This window comes from Oreochromis aureus, linkage group 10 (genome assembly GCF_013358895.1).
Source record: "Oreochromis aureus strain Israel breed Guangdong linkage group 10, ZZ_aureus, whole genome shotgun sequence".
Classification (NCBI taxonomy): domain Eukaryota; kingdom Metazoa; phylum Chordata; class Actinopteri; order Cichliformes; family Cichlidae; genus Oreochromis; species Oreochromis aureus.
This window is the reverse complement of record NC_052951.1, coordinates 24,441,850-24,462,288: the sequence shown is the minus strand read 5'-3', so window position 1 is coordinate 24,462,288 and position 20,439 is coordinate 24,441,850. Positions and strand designations below refer to the sequence as shown.

The window sequence follows — 20,439 nt, the reverse complement described above, 5'->3', positions numbered from 1 at the left end:
CAAGGTGTTGGTGTAATCCCTTCACGGCAGTAACATATAGGAACTTACCCTTTGCTTTTTAAAAGAAACCTTAATCATTAATTAATTCATGTAGATTTACTTTAACTTCTCATATTTATATCTTCATATATATATATAGTCTGAATATGTTGTTTATTCATCAGTGCACTACGAATGTCCTCATTGCCCAAAGACCCAGGATGAAGGAGGGATTCAGCCTGTTAACTGGTTGCGTGTGTGGCCTGCTAACCTACAAACTTTGTGATGTGGTTCGGTGTGTGTGCGTGTGTCTCTTTAAATGGCCTGTTCCACAAAGCAGCAACACGCTTGTTCTGGGGAGCTGCCAGATGCCCAATCATGATAACAGTGACACATTAGACTACACACTGCACGTGTGTTAAAACACATATTCGATATAATATCCTTTTGCACTTCTTTGAACCAACTTGTCTTTGTGACCTATCCTGAAGGCAGCATAGACATGTAATTTTTGGAAGTGCATACTAAAAGTTAAAGTAATCTTAGGGCTCGCAGTTTTCTTTCAGTTTCAGCTGGACACCATGCGGGTTTGTTATCCAGTGAGTAAACTCTGCTGCATCACTACTTCCTTAAAGCAAAAACCACACGTTTTAAAAATAAAATAAAAAAACATGATATTGTGGACAAGATATGTGAGAAACTAGCACTTCAAATTTTTCTCCAGTTCTTTTTACTTGACCAGCAAACCATGCATGCAACGCAAAGATGCACATAGACACATATGCATGTGCGTGTGGCTGCTTTGATATCTGCTGGTGTAAGAGAGAGACATTGCTGTCACTGATTAACTACAGGCTGTGAACACACATCTGGGAGGTCTGGACAGCTCGCTCTGTAAACAACAACGTAGAAGTTTTGCATGGTTTCGCTCCACAGGCCAATGACTCACCTGGGTGCAACATCCCGCAACTCTCTCACTGACTCACACAGACATACATGTGCGCGCGCACACACACACACACCTCATAAACAAACACTGGGACCTAAACAAAGAGCCTCTTTGTGAACCTTGACCTTATGTCAACTACCTTTATGTCTCTCTGTGTTTCTTTTTTTTTTTCAATCCTGCTAAAATGCGACCACTTCCCCCTTCAAGCTGTTACAGTGCATAACTCTCCCATTCAAGCAGAAAACTGGCTTGTGCACACAGCTTAGAGAGTAAAGGAATAAAAATGAACTTAAAACAAACAAAAAAAACACTTTGAGTGAGTTTATGTTTGCTTAAGGTTTCCTTGAACCACATGTTGCACAACACGGGATCTGAGGTGCTCCGAAGTGCTGCTTTACGGAGACCTCGATGCAGCGCCAACGCTACAAGACGGCAACTAAAATCAAGGCCCTCTGTGTTTTAACATGTTTGACCTCTAGCATATTCTTGCTGGCAGGAAACGTAGGTGGAATCATGGGAAATGTGGTCTTCATTTAGAAAAACACCTGCACTAACGCCACATGAGGTTACCAACCTTCAAGACCCCTTGTTTTCATTTTAGTTTCATACTAACTGCAGAAACTTTAGCACACTTAGTTCGGCGTGGTGCTCGCTGAGCGAACACATGCTGTTTTGTCTCCGCTGGTGCGTTTGAGTGTATGAAGGCAGAGAGAGAGAGCGAGAGAGAGAGAAATACAGTTAATAATAATCAAATAAACCCACAGTTCCTCTGCCAACACCTGTCTTTTACTGCTCTACCACTTCCCCCACCCCATCTTCCTTCAACGCCGGAAAGAAATAAGTGGATGAATAATTACAGGTATAAACACCTCGGGGCTATCCAAAGGGTTTTTTTCTCCCCCTCCTGATATTCTTCTTAACATTACCGCCTCTTCAAATAGTCTTCTGAACAGTTTCTCTTCAGGTGCCTTCACAGCCCGCTACTTCAAAGCCAGCAGGACGATGAGGAGGCTCTTATGGTCATTTGTATTTTAATCTTTCCCCCTCCTCTTCTCCTCCTTCTATAGCGCTGTCTTTACCTCTCCAGCCTCTCCTCTATAAAAATCTATTTATCTGTCTTCATCCGCATCTATTTTGATCTTGGGCTCACATTTTCCGTGGGCTGTGGTCTACCTGAGACTAAGTGAACATGGCAACCTCAAACAAACAAGCATGTTATTATAAAGTATATTTATATAGTAATTATAAAGATTATGATTTATATCAACTAGAAACATCTTTGTTTGGTCCTTGCATTTGCTTTTCATGTCTTTTATCACTGACACAAGATGAAAGTACACATCAGAAGCCATATTTACATCAGAAAATAATCTGATAGGCGAATAACTTTTTAGATAGATATCTTTTTATATCTAAGGCACTGAATTGAGTATTTTGGCGTTCATGGGTGCAAATTTGCAAGAAAGCGTCAGATTATGAGATGCACTTCCTTTTTTCTCTCAATATTTTATTCACGCTGTCAAATAATAAAGAGAATATACACTTACAATTTAAACCAATGTTTCAACATTAGTCAATACTCCTTCAAATCACAGCCAGTTGCCACTTCCTTAAAGCCTAAACCATAAAGCTTAAAGAAAAAGTTTCTTTGTTTCATCTTATTTTGATACTGTTACAATGATACATGTCTATATTAAACACAGCTAGAGTTTTAAATAAGCTTATGCTCACATTTGGACTGTTTTTTATTATATTCTTGTCTCTGTATGATGTCAGTAAGATCCGACTTGATTATAAAGTCGTCTCTGGCTGTGAGCATAGAAGCCCCGCCCATCTGTGTGTTGAGACCTTCTGTTTGCGAGGGGTAGCCGATCAGAGAGAAAGTTGTTCTTAATGTCGGGAAAAGCTTTTTTTTTTCTTTCCCCCAGCAAAGTGGGATGAACCGAGGGGCCGCGCTGAAGCCCAGTATAAGATCAACGAGGATTATTTTGAGCTGTGAATTATGCAAAGCCATTCCAGGAGAGTCCAAAAATAAAATATGGAGGTGGAAAATGAGCGTAACAGGTTCCCTTTAAGAGGTCCTCGCAGAAGTTAACCAACGTGAGGTGACTGTGATGGAAAATGGTGAACAGCAGGGCAGGTGTGGAGAGCTAATAAGACGGTAAATTAAACTGAACTGACACAATACTAAATAATGTTGATATATAGTAATTAGATATACAAACGCTTCATATAAATAGATAGTTTTAGAGGATTTGGGTGTATTTTTGTCCTCAGTTACACTGATATATTAAAGTCTTGTAAATGCTGCTGCTGTAATATGATACTATTTTTAACATATTGTGATCACATTGCTTCATGTCTTCTTTTATTGAGTCCCAAATTTAGTTTTAATAGTTAATAACTTGTGAACGAGGACACTCGATGTTTTCATGTTTGGCTGTAGCAGTAATTGACTCCCGTTTACACTCTGCACAAACATAATCACAGACTTACACACATCATAACAATAGAAAATGCTGTCAGCCGGGGCTTCATGAAGCCTTCTCAGCACACTTTGAATACATTAAAAGTAAAACTTTTACTTCATGGATGCAACGCAGCACGGGTGTTACTTTAAAGCAGAGTTTTCAGTTATAGTTAAAGGAGAACGCGATCCTAGAAAAGACAAGATGCAAGCTTTCCATCCGAACTTTTCCTGCATTCTAGTGAAAGCTGCTTTTCTTTTAGGCCTCTTAAATCCGAGTGTGCAGGGTCCTTATCGTAGGCAGTCAGAGACAGGGAGGCCCCAGCACTGCTCATCCCAGCCCCTGGGTCTGTATGAAGGGGGGATTAGGGAGGCCTCAGCCTGTGTTGCTGCCATTGTTTACCAAGAGACTAGGGGAAGGCTGAACAACCCCCCTGTCAACACTGCAATACAATGGGAAACAAGGAAGTGGCAAGATCCTAGAGACTTGCGCACACACATCCATTCCCTTGATCTTGGAGGATCGACCTTGTATTATTTGGGAGATTGGAGGAGGAGGAAAGGGGAACGGGGAGGAGAGCTTGTTCACAACGGCAACTGATTTCTGAATGGATACAAGAAAAAGGAGGAGATGTATGAAAAACCTTTATGGGCTAAAAGATGTGAAATTACTCAAACAGAAAGCATAAGCTTTCAGCTGAAGTGGGTGAAAACAATCAAACTGATATTTCTTTGTAGGCTGAGACACTGAAATGTTCAAAACACACACTTCAGCTGACTCTTTAGAGTCACAGAAATGACGACGTTCCCCCGCCGCCTTTCCCAAACATGTAAACCATCTCTTAGCAGCCTTCCTGTCAATTTTTAATTCTGCTCTGTGAACCGAAATGTCAAATGAGCAGGAAATTCCCCCAAATCAGACAACACTGAGCTGTAAAACACAGGCTCGTAAATTCCACTGACTGAAAGCACGCTGTCAAACTGCATTTCGACCAAACATTTACTGTTATCCCAAAGAACCTGAGCCATTTACAGTCAGTGTCCAGGTAGGCTGAGCGGGAAAGTGTTTTAGAGCAGCCTGCTGCCTTCAGAGCGTGCTGACGTCACAGTGTGACCACAGCTTCCACATCACAGGGAGTTTCACAGCCTCTCTGACAGCGAATAGATTTGCATGCAGACAAATATCAGATATTAGCTTAAACTGTTTAATTTTTCAGATAATGACCCACAAACAGACCAGACGGACAATTTTTGAAGTCTGTGGACAAAGTTGTGCAACAATTCAGCGCTTTATCACCGAACCTCAAACATCTTCAGTCTTACAGATTCCTTTTTGATCGAATCATGTCGAAGCTGCTCTACATGCGAACATCAATCCAGAAAGGTGTGCTTCTTTCAAACTAACCACGAGGCACGCTGGATCTCTTAGACAACTGGTGGTAAAAGGTTACTGATTAAAATCCAAATACTTGGCTCATTAATATACAACCGCTAACCACCAATCACTTTGCGCATGACTCACTGGCCACTTCAGATAAAGTAAAAACCCTGGTTTTTGCTTCAGCGGGCAGGCCACCCACTAATTTCAACCAAACATCCATCAATCCCCATCAACAATCAAGCAATGTTGCTTCTACTTTGCTTCTCCTCTTACTTCAGTCTAACCCTCTCGATTCCTTCGCAGCAGAGAATCGTCACAATAAAAATCTCACGCGAGATTAAAATTAAGAGTCTTTTATTGTGAAGCAGCTGTAGGAAGTGCAGCTGGTGTTATAGAAACCAGTAACAACTGTTAACTTCCAGTCTAGAGTAAAATATGCACTTCTTTTAAGAGCCCACAACTTTGAGATATTTGACTAGTTTTCTAAGAGTTGTAGGTTCCAGGAACTGAGAAAAAAACAACTGCCTCCTCCTTACAAATTAATATCCAAACTGTCCACTAATAACAGGCGTTTTAGGGGAAGTCATGTGAGTAATCGCCAGATGTTTACCTAAAAATGGCCACTAACATATTAAATATTTGATATTAATGCAAACAAACCACAAAAAATCAGCAGAACCAAAATGTGTTGCAATGCAGCTCTATAACACCATGTTTTTCACATCACTTCTGTTTCTTCTTCTATCGATTCGTCATCTGCTTTCCTTCATAATCAATCAAAACATTAAGTAATGAAGAGCTGGTGCTCATGCTCAGATAAGTTGATCCTGTGTGATCCTGTGTTACTTAAGAGGTTAACGAAATACACACACACAAAAAAGTTCTTATGCTTCCGATGCATATAATTGGAAATGAATGAAAATAAGCTTTGCTATTTTCCCCTCTGATCTCCTTTTAATAGTTCGCAATTACCGAGAAGTTATCTCTCCGAGTAGGAAAATGACGAAAGTGAGGAGAGATGCTTGGAACCACCTCAGTTGCTGAAGACAGCACAAGACAATAAAAGAGATGGATATGTGGAAATGGCAAGCGAGCAAAGGGAGTGAGGAGGAAGATGGATGGAAGCTGAAGACAGAAAAACACTCTTATTTCTACTGAAGGTCTCCCCTGCGACAGGGTTTAACTCCCTGAGACGACAAAGACTCATGATCCCTTCAAAAATAATAATAAAAAAAAAGAGAGAGAGAGTTTCTGCTGGTAATTCACAGCATTATACACACAGCAAGAAGAGGGCTGACACACACACGCTGCATCCACAGTATACGGCCAGCATCATCACACAAAACACACCATGAACCCTGGGTACAAACACAAGCCTAAGGCAACAAACTAGAAAACACACATAAACACAGAACATGCCAAAAGCTTTGATACATACAGATTACTTAGTGTAATGAACTTAAACAGCAAACACTGACACGCACGCGTGCTGACAAACACACTCGAGATAAAGCTTTATCCAAAGACAACAAGCTGAGGGAGTTTAGTCATATCTCTGAATCCCACAAATCTCCTTCTCTGGCCACTTCCCCTGAAAGGACGGCTGATATCTCCATTAATGCAACAACAGTGAAATGTCCCATGAAATGCTGTAATAGGAGTATTATCGCTGAATGGGATAAGGAGCCAATACGCGCTCTCCAGCATGTAGTCGCTTTGTAAAAACCACTTCTCAGCAGAGATTAGAGGCTTCTTCTTTTCTCTTTAAATCTAAAATTTTAAATGTTAATACCAAAATAACAAGGAGTGATTATCAGTCTGTTTGCGTCCATTTCTGCCACTTTGATTCAGCTGTATAAGGAAAACAATGCGTTAATCTTTCATAACAACAGCTCAGGGAATTTTTCCCCCTCCTATGTGAAATGTAAGTCAGCCCACTCCGACGGTCAGGGGCTGCGCAGGTTTTCATTCAAATGTTTTTTCATCAGTTGGCGATTAAAAAGTGCAAAAAGTTGGCTAGACCTTTACAAGTGAGGATAAACCCACACAGAGGAGGACAGACACAAGCAGACTGATTTTACAATTAATTTCTGACTTTCAGTCATTCAGCTGAAGTTCTCACAATGACTGCAACAGTTCAAAGCAGTTTACGGGAACGCACAAAGGTGTTGTTGTTTGTTCAGGTGAGCTGGTGACATGTGGGCAACACTGCAGAAATTTTTACACCACAGCCTGTTAAATAAATTCATGTTTAAAAAAAGAAAGTATATCAAAGGGTTTGACTTAAAATAACACAGATGAAGCTACACTTTCTTTTTTCTTAATAGGTTTCTTAATACGTTTAAAACATGAGAAAAGCAGTGCTTATAATATATTCAAGTGTTCTGATGATTGAATCATCTTATTGTCATTACACACAGTGCAATGATATTTGGTTTGGCTTTCTTCTAGGATAAAAAATGAGAAATAAACAGAATGAATAAAGAATTGGTACGTAACTGAAGATAAAAAAATAAACTCAGGAGAAAAGCGATTTGTGAACGATTTGACAGTCTAGTGTAACAAAAGCAGAAAACTGATCAAAACTGTTTCGATTAATATATGTGTACTTGACCAATGAATTATTTCAGTTATCTCCTGATTCATTTTATGTTGATTAGTAATTAATGATTTACTAATTCATTATTTTGACTCTTAAGTAACTGCACGTAGGTTAATCCACGAAACTAAACATAAGTGTATACCCTCAGGACGTAAGGCAGTTATTACTTCTTGTTATTGATAAAATATCTGAATTAAGACAGACGGATGATTTAAGGTTTACATTTTTTATGGCCAAACAGGTAAGTTTGATAGCAGGGTCCGGGCAACAGTGAGCATAAATCTGCCTCCGCCGAATGTGAGCAAAAGCTACCCTCTCATCAGGTACACACAAAATCAAGAAGTCGCAATCATCTCACATTTTAAAGACTACTTGATGAGTGAAAATACAACAAACATCAATGATAAAGCTGTTTACACACATATTCTACAGAAAAAAATGTCTGAAAAATCTAACTCTGGTGCTGCCAGAGTAGAGCGTGCATGGGCAAGACATGAGGCGACCACTTAATAGCGATGAATTCACCTGCACTGCTCTAACACTTGTGCAACCTGGCACAATTGGAGAGACTTTGTACTACAGGACTGGCAGGCTGAAGACCATTTAATGTCCATTCTGACAGGATCTGACATTTTTTCACCTGCAAAAAAAGATCTAAAAAAGATCCAGGCTCCAGTGCATGTGCGACATGAGACACTAGAAGTTGAAATCACAGCTCCAGGACAAGACAGGCTAGCAGTGAGACATGGACACACGCACACAGAAATGTCCCATGTCAACATCACAATAACGGGAAAACCACAAACAGCTCTTTTTTCTGTCAGTCACCCTGACCCTGAACTTCTGATCCAGCTCTGCCATCCATAATCATCACCCCCCCACCTCACCCGCTAAACCACTACTGTCAGCCCCTTTCAAGTGGCAGGTTAGACGGGGCCTGATACCCCGCTACCGCCTCACAACCAGCGGGCTAATTACAAGGGAAGCAGCAACAAGTGAGCATTGTGTGGAGTCTCGAAGACACGCGGGGGGGGGGAAGAAAGTGCTCTTTATCGTGCCACCACCACCGCCGCCACCACCGGTACCCCTTCACCCCCCCTCACTCTACCCAACTCGCCAATCCCACCCCCAACGAGAACAATCTATGCGAGGCTTCTGTGGTTGGAGAAGAGAAGAGAAGAGAAGAGAAGAGAAGAGAAGAGAAGAGAAGAAGGTGGAAGACACCACGTTTGTCTCCACTTCTTCACAATGTTTGTCACGATGCCGGATGTGCCGTGTTATGCAGCTTCGACTATAAAGACGTTTGAGGAAACAACAAGCATGCTCACTAAGACTCGTAGTTCATTCAGTCGTATTCTCAGAATGTAACTGGTTACTGAATAAAGACTCTGAAAATGAAAAGTGATTTCCTAGGAGACGCTGCTGTACCTACAAGTGCTTCTCTTACAAGCAAAGGCTTTGCTTTATGTGCAAAACAGCACAATTAAATGGAGCTAGCAGGTCAAGGATGTATTCTATACAAGAATATAAAAAGAAATAAACAGTAAAACAAGAGTTTTCACACTGTATTTTTTTTCTAGCAAGCCTGAAAGGAGCAAATATAAAACTAAAGTGAAAGGGCACTGTGTAGCCAAATCACATGTATGAACAGCATAACCTGTCTTTACTTTACACATGCATTTAGCTCCATTATATGTTTTTCTTTAGAGCTGTGGCAGAGAAAAGAAGCCACTCTCATACTATGTATTTTCCCCACAGACTACAATTTTAAATTTTAGTTTCATTTAAAAAACCATGGAAAATGAAGGTAAGTCTCTAACAACTGTCAGCTTTTATTCTGAAAAATCACCGACCCTATTAAAGTCTCCCATGACCAGCCAACGGGCCCTGACCTGGACACTGACGGCGTCTTGAAACACTCTTAAGAAGCTTCAAGGTGCCATTAGAAAATCATATTTTCCAGCCATAAATCAGCATATTCCTTATTCACTATGCTCTCACATGAAATCAGCCTACAGCACATGTCACCTCACAAACAGGCATCTATGCTGTTTAGCAACGTCTTGTCTGCTAGAGCAGGGGGTTAATTCAGGCAACAGGATTACGCAGCACGTGAAAAATGAATTAGGCACAACCGTTCACATTCGGCGCAATTACTCAGCCTATCCATGGATATTGGTTCTTAACGGGTGACTCGAAGGGATTTTTTTTTTTTTATGATGAATTCTTTAAGGGCTGTCTGGCTGGGTGAGCGATACTGCATACTTGAAATCTTTCCACGAGTCGTTCTGATGTTTGTTTTAGCGGTTTTAACACTTAGAACTGCTATTAAGGCTGTGCAGTAAACCTCTTGTCATTCACCCGGGGTACAAACAGATGGGAAAACGTCACGTGAAATGGTTCGCGATGACGACATCAATCAAATTCCAACTTCAGCAACGGCGTAAACAAAAACAAGCTTTTTTTTCTTTTCTGTTTTTTGCTTTGCCTCATGAGGCTGCGGCACTTTGATTTCATTCCGCTGTGTTTTAAATGCAGCTTTATTTTATAAGGCAGTTAGGGATGGTGTGAGCGTTGGGGATGGGGTGTGGGGGGAGTTAGCAGCACAGTTCAAAGCCAAATCAGAGCACGTGTAAAGTTTGAGAGAGATCTGCAGTGATGTGCCATTCATCTTCAGTCTGACAGACTCGTGTTGTCTCTTCTGAATCTAAAACTTAGTGCAACATAAGCTGACTGATTCTGCTTTGTAATGTGAAAGAGACCCCCCCTCCAAAAAAATAAAATAAAGCTGGTAGTTTAAACCCCTCTAAATAAGAGAAGCAGCATTAAAATTCTGTATAATGTTTTAGGGGGTTATAGCTGAGCCACAATATGCTAATTGCATCTAAAAGGGGAAAACATCACTGAAATTTAGGCTGATGTGAGGGGAACTTTCCTAATTCTCAAAACTGCATGCACATAAAAAATAGAAATTATGAATTATGAAACAGAAAATACCAAGAAGAAATGTTTTATGCTTTTATGCACAAAAAGTCGAGTAAATTCTCCACTGCTTTGCATCTCTTTTCTCTCGAACTGAGACTACTGAGGACATCTTTGCACCAGCCCAAAAAAATATTAAAGATTAAAAAATAAAATCACTCAGAGGACACCAGGCTCGAGATCTCCATCTACGAGTGTGCGTCCTTTTTATTCTCCCTAACTACAAAACACTGGATTTCTCTCCTGGGGCTCAGCACTGTGTGTTCACAGTCTGGACTTGATACTAAATAATACAAAGACAAGCTGAGGCGCAAAAACTTGCACCTTAAGGAGTCCTCAGGAGCATATAATATCATCAGCTACTAAGAGGAGAACCATAGCCAGCAGAAGGATTCAACGAGAAGTGGACTTACAGATGGAGAAACGGAGCTGTTGGGGAGATAGGGGTCTGGCAGCATCAGGAACGGGTACCCTGGATATCCCGGCGACTTGTACATACCTCCATCTTGCTGCTTCGACACTGACAGGAAAAACAAACAATTAGAAACTGTGACCTTTGTTGCCAAATTTTTCCAAACTCTTTTGATTTGCTGTCTAAATCTCAATATTTATCATTTAATAATGTATTTAATTTACAGTGAAACTCATGACAACTCGGGGGAAAAGAAATCAACAACAATAAAGGTAAAGCTGTGGGTGCAAATGCTGAATGTGAGGATTAAAATAAAAATCAAACCTGATACTTACTCACACAATGCTGCTAAGGTGTTAAGGTCAAAATAAAAAGAAGGTAAACGTGCATATAAAGCAGCTCAGCTATTTACAGGCATTCTAGTTACTACACTTTACATCCGTGAATGAGCAGAGGCAACAATACTGGAGACAAAAGCGTTACAACCACCACATAGTCTTAGAGGCGTGAACTTCTGTAGCCTATGTGTTAATTTATTTCTTACCACCACCCATGTTAAGCACGAGAGGCCTATGTGGAGGTCAGATACGACTAGGTTATACCTGCTTAGAAAGACACACACACACACACACACACACACACACACACACACACACACACACACAAAACACAAACAGAAAACAACTGGCTTCCCTCGTGAGCGCTGAGCTTTCTTGCGAAGATGACAAAACTTTTAACGTGGCCAGAACCAGAGTGACAGAATCTGAGGGCAATCAGCATCCCTCAGGGCGGAACTTTTTTTCTCATTTCTGCGGGTTTCACTTTTTCTCGAGGACCATCAAATAGACCAGTTTTTAAAACCCACAAATCCACATTTGATGAGGATTTTTTTCTTTTTTTGATCAAAGGATCACAAGGTGAGAGCATTCTTCCTTTCAGAGATGAGTACACACAACAGTGATGCCTATAATTAAAGCTGCTTTGTATATGTTGTCTAAATGCACCCTGGCGTAGGTAGGGGAATTTGCTTTATTTTTTTTTCTCTATCTTTTTGGGTGGTAGGTTTGAAGAAAAAGGAAGCCTGACCTTGCTTTTTTGGCAAAATCTTATAAAAGATCACTAGATAAGTAAGCTTAAAACATAGTGAATTAAAATTAAAGGCACGAGCAATTTTTACAGCTACTGAGAAGTTGCTTTGCCCTGCACACCAGTGCCTTTACCTAAGCCTAATGACAATTTAAGGCCAAGAGGGTTCCACTTTTTTAAAGACAGCTAGTGTCTGCTTGCATCTCTGCTGAGCTCTGCTAATTTGACTGAGCAGCAGAGGAAATCTCCCCAGCAAGCTATAGATCTTAGAGATAAACTAAAGAGCTGAAGACAGGATGGCCATCTTTTTTTGGGTTTTTTTTTTGTTTTGTTTTGCAGTGTACACCTGAGAGGTGCTTCTTTGAAGTTTTAATGCAGCAGCACGTGCGCCCGTGACCAAAATAACTCCTTGCTTTGACACAGTGGGTGGTTTTTACCGCTTTCTTACACAGTACTTGACTGCTCATAGGGATGAGAGTGAGTATGTTCATGTTTTTTTGGTTTGTTTGTTTGTTTGTTTGTTTTCCCAAGTTTTTTTTATTTGTATTTTCTGCTTACCAACGTCGAGATGCTCCCGGTGTTTGTCTGGGAAGCCCCTCTGCTCGCCCTGCTGTCCCCGTCTGACCGCCTAGAAGGGATCGTAAACAAACACTGAGTGAGAATTACCCGAAAAAGTCACGAAAAAGCCACAAACCGCTGCCAAACAAGAGTGACTTTATATTGACCTTATCACGCTAATAAGTGCAATTCAATTTTCCTCTCGTCCTGTAGTAGACCTGTACCACCACCACCACCACCCCCTCTTCTTTTTTTAACTACTATAACCCTGGAGGCAAGTTGACTGCGCGACTTGGTTTCATTCAAAGCTTCTCAGCAGTGCGTAAAATAAAACAAGCTTTACACACACTTTCTCCCTCTGTCTCTCACATACACTCACACTCCGTGACACCTACCGCTGCGTTCGGACTTTGATTTATTTCCGACTCGTTCACCAGAGAGGACTTGAGGTCGGCCAGGTCTCTCTCCGTGAACGCGTTTTCTTGGATTTTCTCCTCTTGCTCTCCTTCGTCCTTAAACGATATCATCTCATCATTGGCTCCCAGGTCGTCCCCGCCGCCGCTGCTAAGCTGAGGCATGTCTACTTCCCCCCTCCTCTTCGATGTTATACACGTTTAAAAAATGATACTGACAAAAAATAAAAATAAAAAAGTAGAAAGAAAAAGATTCAGCGGGACTTCTCTGTTAAAATCTCCTCAGTCTGGGACGCCTCCGAAGTACAGAAACCCCCACCGCATACAGAAAAAAGTTGAGATGTGGCGTCCCCCGGCTGGTTGGTTGGTAGAAGACTAATGTTTCCCTACAGCAGCAAACAGCTCATTTGAGCCCAAGACAAGGCGAGGAGTCCGACATCAAAGGGCGCCGACCGGATGATTGACAGGCCCGATGACTTGTTGGGGGGTTGTACAATTGTTTCGGCAGAGGGCTGAGCTTCTTAAAGAGACATCACCTCTCCCAGCTCAGGCGAACAGACGTTATTCATGACTTCCAGGGGCGACTTTACACCTTCCACGATCCCACGGCTGCCACCTAAACTTCAAGCTGAGCTGGGAGATCAGTTTTGTTGCGCTTCTGCAACTTTTTCGTCATGAATTCCGCCAGTGCAGTGCGGTGTATTTACGTACACTGAATCAGTGTAGTAAAATACACACTGCTGCTTTGCAGTTGATGCAACTTATCAGACTTAGCTGTAGATACTGTTTTACTATTTAATATAAAAATATATGTAATAATATAAACATATTAAATATATATATTTTTTAAATCAACTTTATTTACATAACAATTATTAGCAATAATCCGGTTATATCAGCTATATTGTATTGTAGTCATTCCTTTTTAATTAATGCTTTTGATACTTTGAATACATTGCAGTAACGCTACTTCATGTAAGTAACATTTAAAATGAAAGACTTTTACTTTTAATGGAGTATATTTATAGTCTAATACTGTTACTTTCATTGTAGTAAAATAATCAAATACTTTCTTCAGCACTGTTTATATTCTAAAGTAGCTGTATCTAGAGTCTTTTTTACCACTTTAAAAAAAAGAATTTCACTCTAGAATTCCTGTTTTTGATATTTAAATCATAATCACTCATTCATGTAGTGCTTAGATATAATGCTACTGTAAAGCTCGCACAGAATCTCAGTTTTCTTTTCTTCACCTACTGGTTTAAAGCCAATTTATGCACTCTGAGAGAGCTAAAAAATATATTATCCAAACTTGAGGAAATGATTTTTGGCTTGACCTCAGCCATAGAACATTAATTTCCATCTATATAGGCTATTACATATTCCTTTATATGCTTACATTGTACTTAGATTATATTTACATATTTATTTATAAATGAGAGCTGTGGGTTTTAGTATGGTTACTTTTTCTTCTTGGACTCTTTTGGAGTAGCTTTAGGTGATTTTAATTCAAAATAAACCGTATTGTCTCAAACTGACCTATGGTCAAGCCCCTCAGCTCATCCAAAGCCAAAAAATAAAAAATAAAATAAAGAAATAACAAGAAAGGAAAGTAGCTTTCTTCTCATTGGCAGCCACTTATAAATGGAAGATTTGAATGGCATGTGGGTGGTGCTGCGGTTCTTACAGCTAGCGCTGTGCACTTGAAATGACCATATAAGGACATCTGCTTTTAATGACATCACACAGAGCCAAGAATAAAAAATCCGCCAGAAACAGAGCATTTAGAGCTGCATGGAACCTGAAATTTTTGCCCATACAGTCATTATTTAAAAATTTGGCCATGTTTAATATGAACATCTATCATCCCAACAGCAACAAAAATAAGGAAAAATCTTAATAGGTCATATGTCATTGTTACTGCTTATAAATTCTATCCTTAAAAGTTTCAATAAAAAAAAAAAATGATACTTTGTAACAGATCTGGAAATCAAAAGAGTATAAGTATAAGTAGTTCACTGCAACTCTGGCCATGTTATGTGAGCATCTGCCACTGTCACAGAATATATTCCATAAACAAAATATGACAATCATTTCATTAGTTAATCTGCTTTTAAAGTAACCTATAAACTAGCAACAAATATTTTTCTAAGAAATATAATATAACACGGAACTTTGGAACTTACTTCAAGGTAAGTTAAAGAAGTAATAAAATGCAAGAAAGCAGAAAAACAAATATGTTTTAAGCATGACCCGAATATGGAGTAAAATGTACAAATAATGCAAGCCTTGTATTTACAAAGAAATTAAACAAACACTGATAAATGGATTTGGATCTTTATATTGTAGCTTCAAAGAAAACAGAAGTGTATAAGTAAATTAAATGAGATCAATAAATAACAGTCAAATCAGGTCTGCATGTACAAAAACACTTCATGTTAAGTCACTGTGCATGTGTTGTGTATTCAATAGCTGCTCTGATGTCTGTTCGCGTAAAATTAAAGTGTCTATATGGCCCTATCATATTTTTTAAAAACTTTCAGCAACACTCAGCACAGATGACACTGTGAGAAGCGACAGAGACAGTGAGCAGAGAGGCAACAGCAGCCGCAAACAGATGTCGATGTTGCTCAAGAGACCAACAGGGAGCATGCCAATAAAAACTACAGGATAGTAAGAGCTGAACTCTATTTATCTTATTCTCCTAAAAAAAAGCGGTTTGGTCTTCAGCGTTAAACTCGAGGGCTGAAAACTGGCTCCGTTCTTACAGCAGTCATCGTTTTGTTTACCTCATAAAACTGATGCTGATTAGCACACAAAACATAAAAAGCAGATTCGAAAAAACAGTTGGCAGCTAAAAGCATTTTTGTTTTGTAGCTTTTGCTGACAGTTGCAACTTCTCTTCTTTGTGATTGGTTCAAATAAAATATGGACCTTGTCAAGGGATTCAATTTGGCTTTTTCCTCCCTTACCCACCATATTTCAAACCTCACAATAAATGTAACACATATCTCAATTGTTCAACATGTCAAAGATGTGGCTGGTATATTGTTATTAGCGTACTTCTGGGATGTTATCATCAAGCTAGTTAATAACTTTGGTAATTATGCATTGTGAGCTTTGCACTGTCTCAGCAGCCCTTTTGTAGCAGCTGCTGTCACACTGTTCAGTTGGTAGTTTTCACATTTTGGAACAAAACTCCTCATTTGCATCAAAAGAAAAGTGGCAGCTCAGGCAAGAAGCAGCAAAATCTAGGACATTCTGTGAAAAACATCAGAAGGCACGGCTTGCTCATCAATAACAGAGGCACGGCATGTTTTTGGCTGGTCCTTACATCCCCCAGATCTTGTAACAGTCTCAAAAACAGCGAAAAGTGCTAGCTATTGCAACTACTTGATTTGAGGAGGGAAACAAGGAAAAAAAAAAAAAACATAGTTCAAAGATGTAGACTCGAAGTTCTGATGTCTTATCAAACTCGTAACTTGCCTCCCCCTATTTTCCTCCCAATGCCAATGCATTTTTAATGCTGATACAGTAGCATAGCTGGTCTTCAGAGTTTTTAATTGAGAAATATTTATACACTCCCATGCTGTGACTTAATATTTGACTTAATCTGAGTCGGTTGCCTTGAATGAAAATGATGATCCACAGCTGGGAAACAAAATTAAATACAAACAGAAAATGGGCCCGGTATTTGCATAAAACTGCATATTTATACAATATCGTTGATGCATATTAATAAAAAGATTAAAATGAGCAGTGTTAATGTATGCAAATCTAAATTATAAATGAGTTGTTTAAACTCCTTGTTTATTCGCCTTGATTAAATATAGACAGCTGTTTTTCCAGAGAGGCAGCACCTCTCCTGCGTGGGCCACGCTGCCTCACGAGCTCGCCGTGCTCTGATCTCAAACGCGGTTCCCTTGAATATCTGCGCTGATAGTTACGCACATTCATGGGTTCACAGGTTCACCTGGGGCTAAAGGATGCAGTCAGCCTGTCTGATAACAACAGACGAACCAGAGATGAGCAAATTTTCTCTACACGAGCTCTTGAAATACTCTCAGGGTCTCTGACCTACAAACACCTTTTCTCTTTTTATATCTACGCCTTTCTCTGTTACACACACACACACACACACACACACACACACACACACACACACACACACACACACACACACACACACACACACACACACACACACACACACACACACACACACGAGCAGACAGACTCTCTCTTTCTTTTTGCTATGAGCAGTTTGATTATTCTTGTCAGATCAGAGTCATATTTTAAGTTCACATCACCCTGCCTTATCAGTTCAGAGGTTTGATGCTCACACACACCCCGTGCATCCTTTCTCATCATCTTTTTATCTCTAACTCTAATGAGTGTCGTCTGTGACATCAGACAATAACTGTTGACAGGAAAGGCCAAAAAAGGAAACTTGAGCAGATAGAAACGATAAGCAGCCCACACAGAAAACACAAGCCTGCGTAGCTGCTGCGACCCCACAAGACATGCTTTTCACACACAGGCACAGATACAGTACAAGCTCTGCATCTGAATAAGACCGGCACTGATAAAGGAGGAGCGTTTGATGAGCTTTATGTTTGTGTGTAACAATGTGTAAAGTGTAGAAACATGAAATATGTCATGTAGCAAAAGGGGAATTCTTTTTTTAATGAAGAACACCAACATGGAGAAGAGCTAAAAACACGATTTCTTCCCTTTTTTCTTACTAGATAACTGAATAACTGTGGTGCAGTAAACCCCATTAACCATCAGGATCATCTGCGATACAGTGCAAAAACCAGGATTACATCTTATCCTCGGCCCCTGAATGGAGAGCCTAATAGCGTGAACTTCACCGTCAGTGTGTACAGAGCCCATTTAATACAAGACGATCACTTCAGCAAGCCCCTTTCCATTGCCTAATCATTGGTGGTGGAAAAGTTCTTTCTTTAACATGTTTCTTCTTTTTTTTCTTCGAAGATGAATCACAGTTGGTTCAAAAAAGATTATACACTGTGCTTTCTAAAGAAACACCAGGCGCATTAAAGCTGCAGAGTAATTAAATCATGTCCTTTCATTGGGGTTAAGCCACATCCAAGCGAACGGCTCTTAACTGGAACCACTTGTGTGCTTTTTTATTGGTAGTTTTCCTACAATCAAAACCATGTCCTTCCAGGCAGCATCCAGCCAGCAACGTAGAACCTCAACAAATCTTTACAACGGTTTAATTTTGTGCCTCAGTTTTGGCTATAAAACAGTGAACTAATCGACTGGAATGGTAAATAAAGTATAACTGATTTATGCTTAATTGTTTCTAAATATTAGCTAGAACATGATAACCACCACACTACAGGAAGTAAAGAGTTATGTTTGGGCTGCATGCAGTCATCCAGACAAAGCACGCCTTTCAAAGCACTTTAAAAATCTAGAAATACCAATGAACCGTCTTTAAACAAAGAGCTCGTCTTAAGTGGTGCACTCACAGGATGTTGCATGGCTCCTGTGAAGGTGGGTTTAATATCTGTAGGAGGCTGCAAAAAGAAAAAAAGCAAAACAAAAAAACTCAAAATCATTTCAGAATTTGAAACACTTATTTAGAAAGTTGTTACATTCAAAGGTAGCAACATGAGTAAGAGCAGAAGCACCACCAAGAATAAAGGTTACCGACACCAGCATCAAACAAAGATGATAAGACTGAGACCGAAGAAGAAAACAGGTGGGCAAAGGTTCAGTATTTTCCTTCATCAGCTACCAAATCGAAGTCATCCCGCACCTAAACACCTGAAACTACTCACTGGCCCTATGATAAAGACCTGCTTTCAGCTCCCATGTGTCTGTGAGCGTGTGCTGTAAAGGGAGGATACAGGATCAGCAAAACAAGCAAAAGACGGGAAAAAAAGCAGAGGAGAAGCGACGTGATATAGAGTGGCAGCTAACGAGGCTCACTTGAGTTCTAGTTTGCTGAGTGTTTGCTGATTTGAATGTGTCTGTCTCTTTTGATTTAGCAGAATGCAGTCTCTTTACCTCTTCGTTAACTCCTTATCAAACATTTATGAGTTGATATCACAGATCTGTGTGGGGCTTTTGGGGAGTGGGGTGGGGTAAAATCTTGTCTGGAAATCAACAAACATAAACAGTGGAAGGGTGGAAAAAAGAGCTTTGAAAACACATTGCTGAGGATCAGTGGACAAAGATTCAAGCGTTTTATTTATAACTTTTAGTCCAGAGCAAAATCTAAAATAAGAGCTTATGCTGAGCAACTTAAAAAACATCTGCAGATACATAAAGATAGTGATTTTTATTGAATAATCTGAAGCTAAATTGCCAATTCATTAATTGGCCTCTGTCAGTGCGCCCCAGGGTGGCTGTGGCTACAACGTAGCTTGCCATCACCAGTGTGTGAATGTGTGTGTGAATGGGTGGATGACTGGATATGTAAAGCGCTTTGGGTCCTTAGGGACTAGAAAGCGCTATATAAATACAGGCCATTTACCATTTACCATTTAATTATGCTTATCTCGATTAAATGCACTTTAAACAAGCGTTCTTTTTTGCAGCAGATGATAAACAACCTCGTTCTTTCATGCTATCTGATATTACACGTTGTTTTGAATCACGTACATCTCTGCCTCAACGAAACATTCATGCCGGCGTGCAAGCAGTTGGCTCTCTTCTCCTCCAGTTCTCAGAGGAAAGAACAAGCGAGCTGTGGTTGGAACAGCTCTGAACTTTTTAAAGACGTGCATCAACAAATCATGCCCCAGCTCATACAAAACGGGTCTGATAGTGGCTGGAAATAGCAGCAGAAGAGCTTCTGCGTCGCCCCATGTCACCGCACACACACACACACACGCATACACACACCTCAAGGGTTGTCAGAGTGTGTGGTGAGGGAAGGTTGAGGCTTCAGGTTTTGAAGCAAGAGGCAGGGAGATGGAAGTTTAGTTTTGAAACGTATTCCACTACAAGTCGCTTGTGTCTTGCTGAAAAGTGTGTTTCAGTTCTTCGAGTTAACGACGCACACACTTTTACAGTCCTTCCAACACGTCTCCAAATGTGCAGCTATTTTAGTCAAACATGAATCATGACAGCTTCAACATATGATTTATCCCAAATAAGGAAAAGTGTCATCATTTGCTCATCATTGCTCTTTAACTTAAGTTGAATCTTGATTTGATATTTTCCACGTGTTCTACTTTGAAGGAACTTTTTTGTGCTGTAATTTATTGTCACAAAACAAATATTGCAAAAACTTATTGTAAAATATACAAAAGTACAGGAAAACGTGACAAATATCACAGCTTTTGAATATAAGTTCTTAATTTTTGGAATTTATCAAGCAGATTTTAGGCAAAAGGAAAACGCAGTCACCTTTGTTTTTCCTTCATTTTGATTACACTAGATGAAGAAAATGAGGAGGGAGGATCCGTCTTTGGCCTTTGGTCTACAGGTTACTGTGCCCTCAGCACACTCACACACATACATAGGCATATGAGCGCACAAACACACACATACACACACACATATACATGCACACCCAAACACACTGGCAGCATGGGGAGAGACGTGCTGTAATCTGGAAGGCAGGAAAC

At 40.1% G+C, this 20,439-nt stretch overlaps 1 protein-coding gene across 11 annotated transcripts in view; it reads right to left on the bottom strand.

Annotated features, from left to right (window-relative positions):
* Positions 1-13,395, bottom strand: part of tcf7 (transcription factor 7) — a 73,876-nt gene extending 60,481 nt beyond the window's left edge. For 3 of the 11 annotated variants that reach the window (XM_039618026.1, XM_039618033.1, XM_039618035.1), the window contains exons 1-3: positions 12,812-12,994; positions 12,417-12,486; positions 10,774-10,880 (exon numbers count right to left, since the gene is read on the bottom strand). In XM_039618026.1, coding sequence (XP_039473960.1) covers positions 10,774-10,880; positions 12,417-12,486; positions 12,812-12,994 — 360 coding nt within the window. Of the gene's footprint in view, positions 1-10,773; positions 10,881-12,416; positions 12,487-12,811 lie in introns of all 11 variants that reach the window. The other 8 variants (XR_005614543.1, XM_039618025.1, XM_039618029.1 and 5 more) reach the window with 7 other exon arrangements.
* Positions 13,396-20,439: the final 7,044 nt, after the last annotated feature.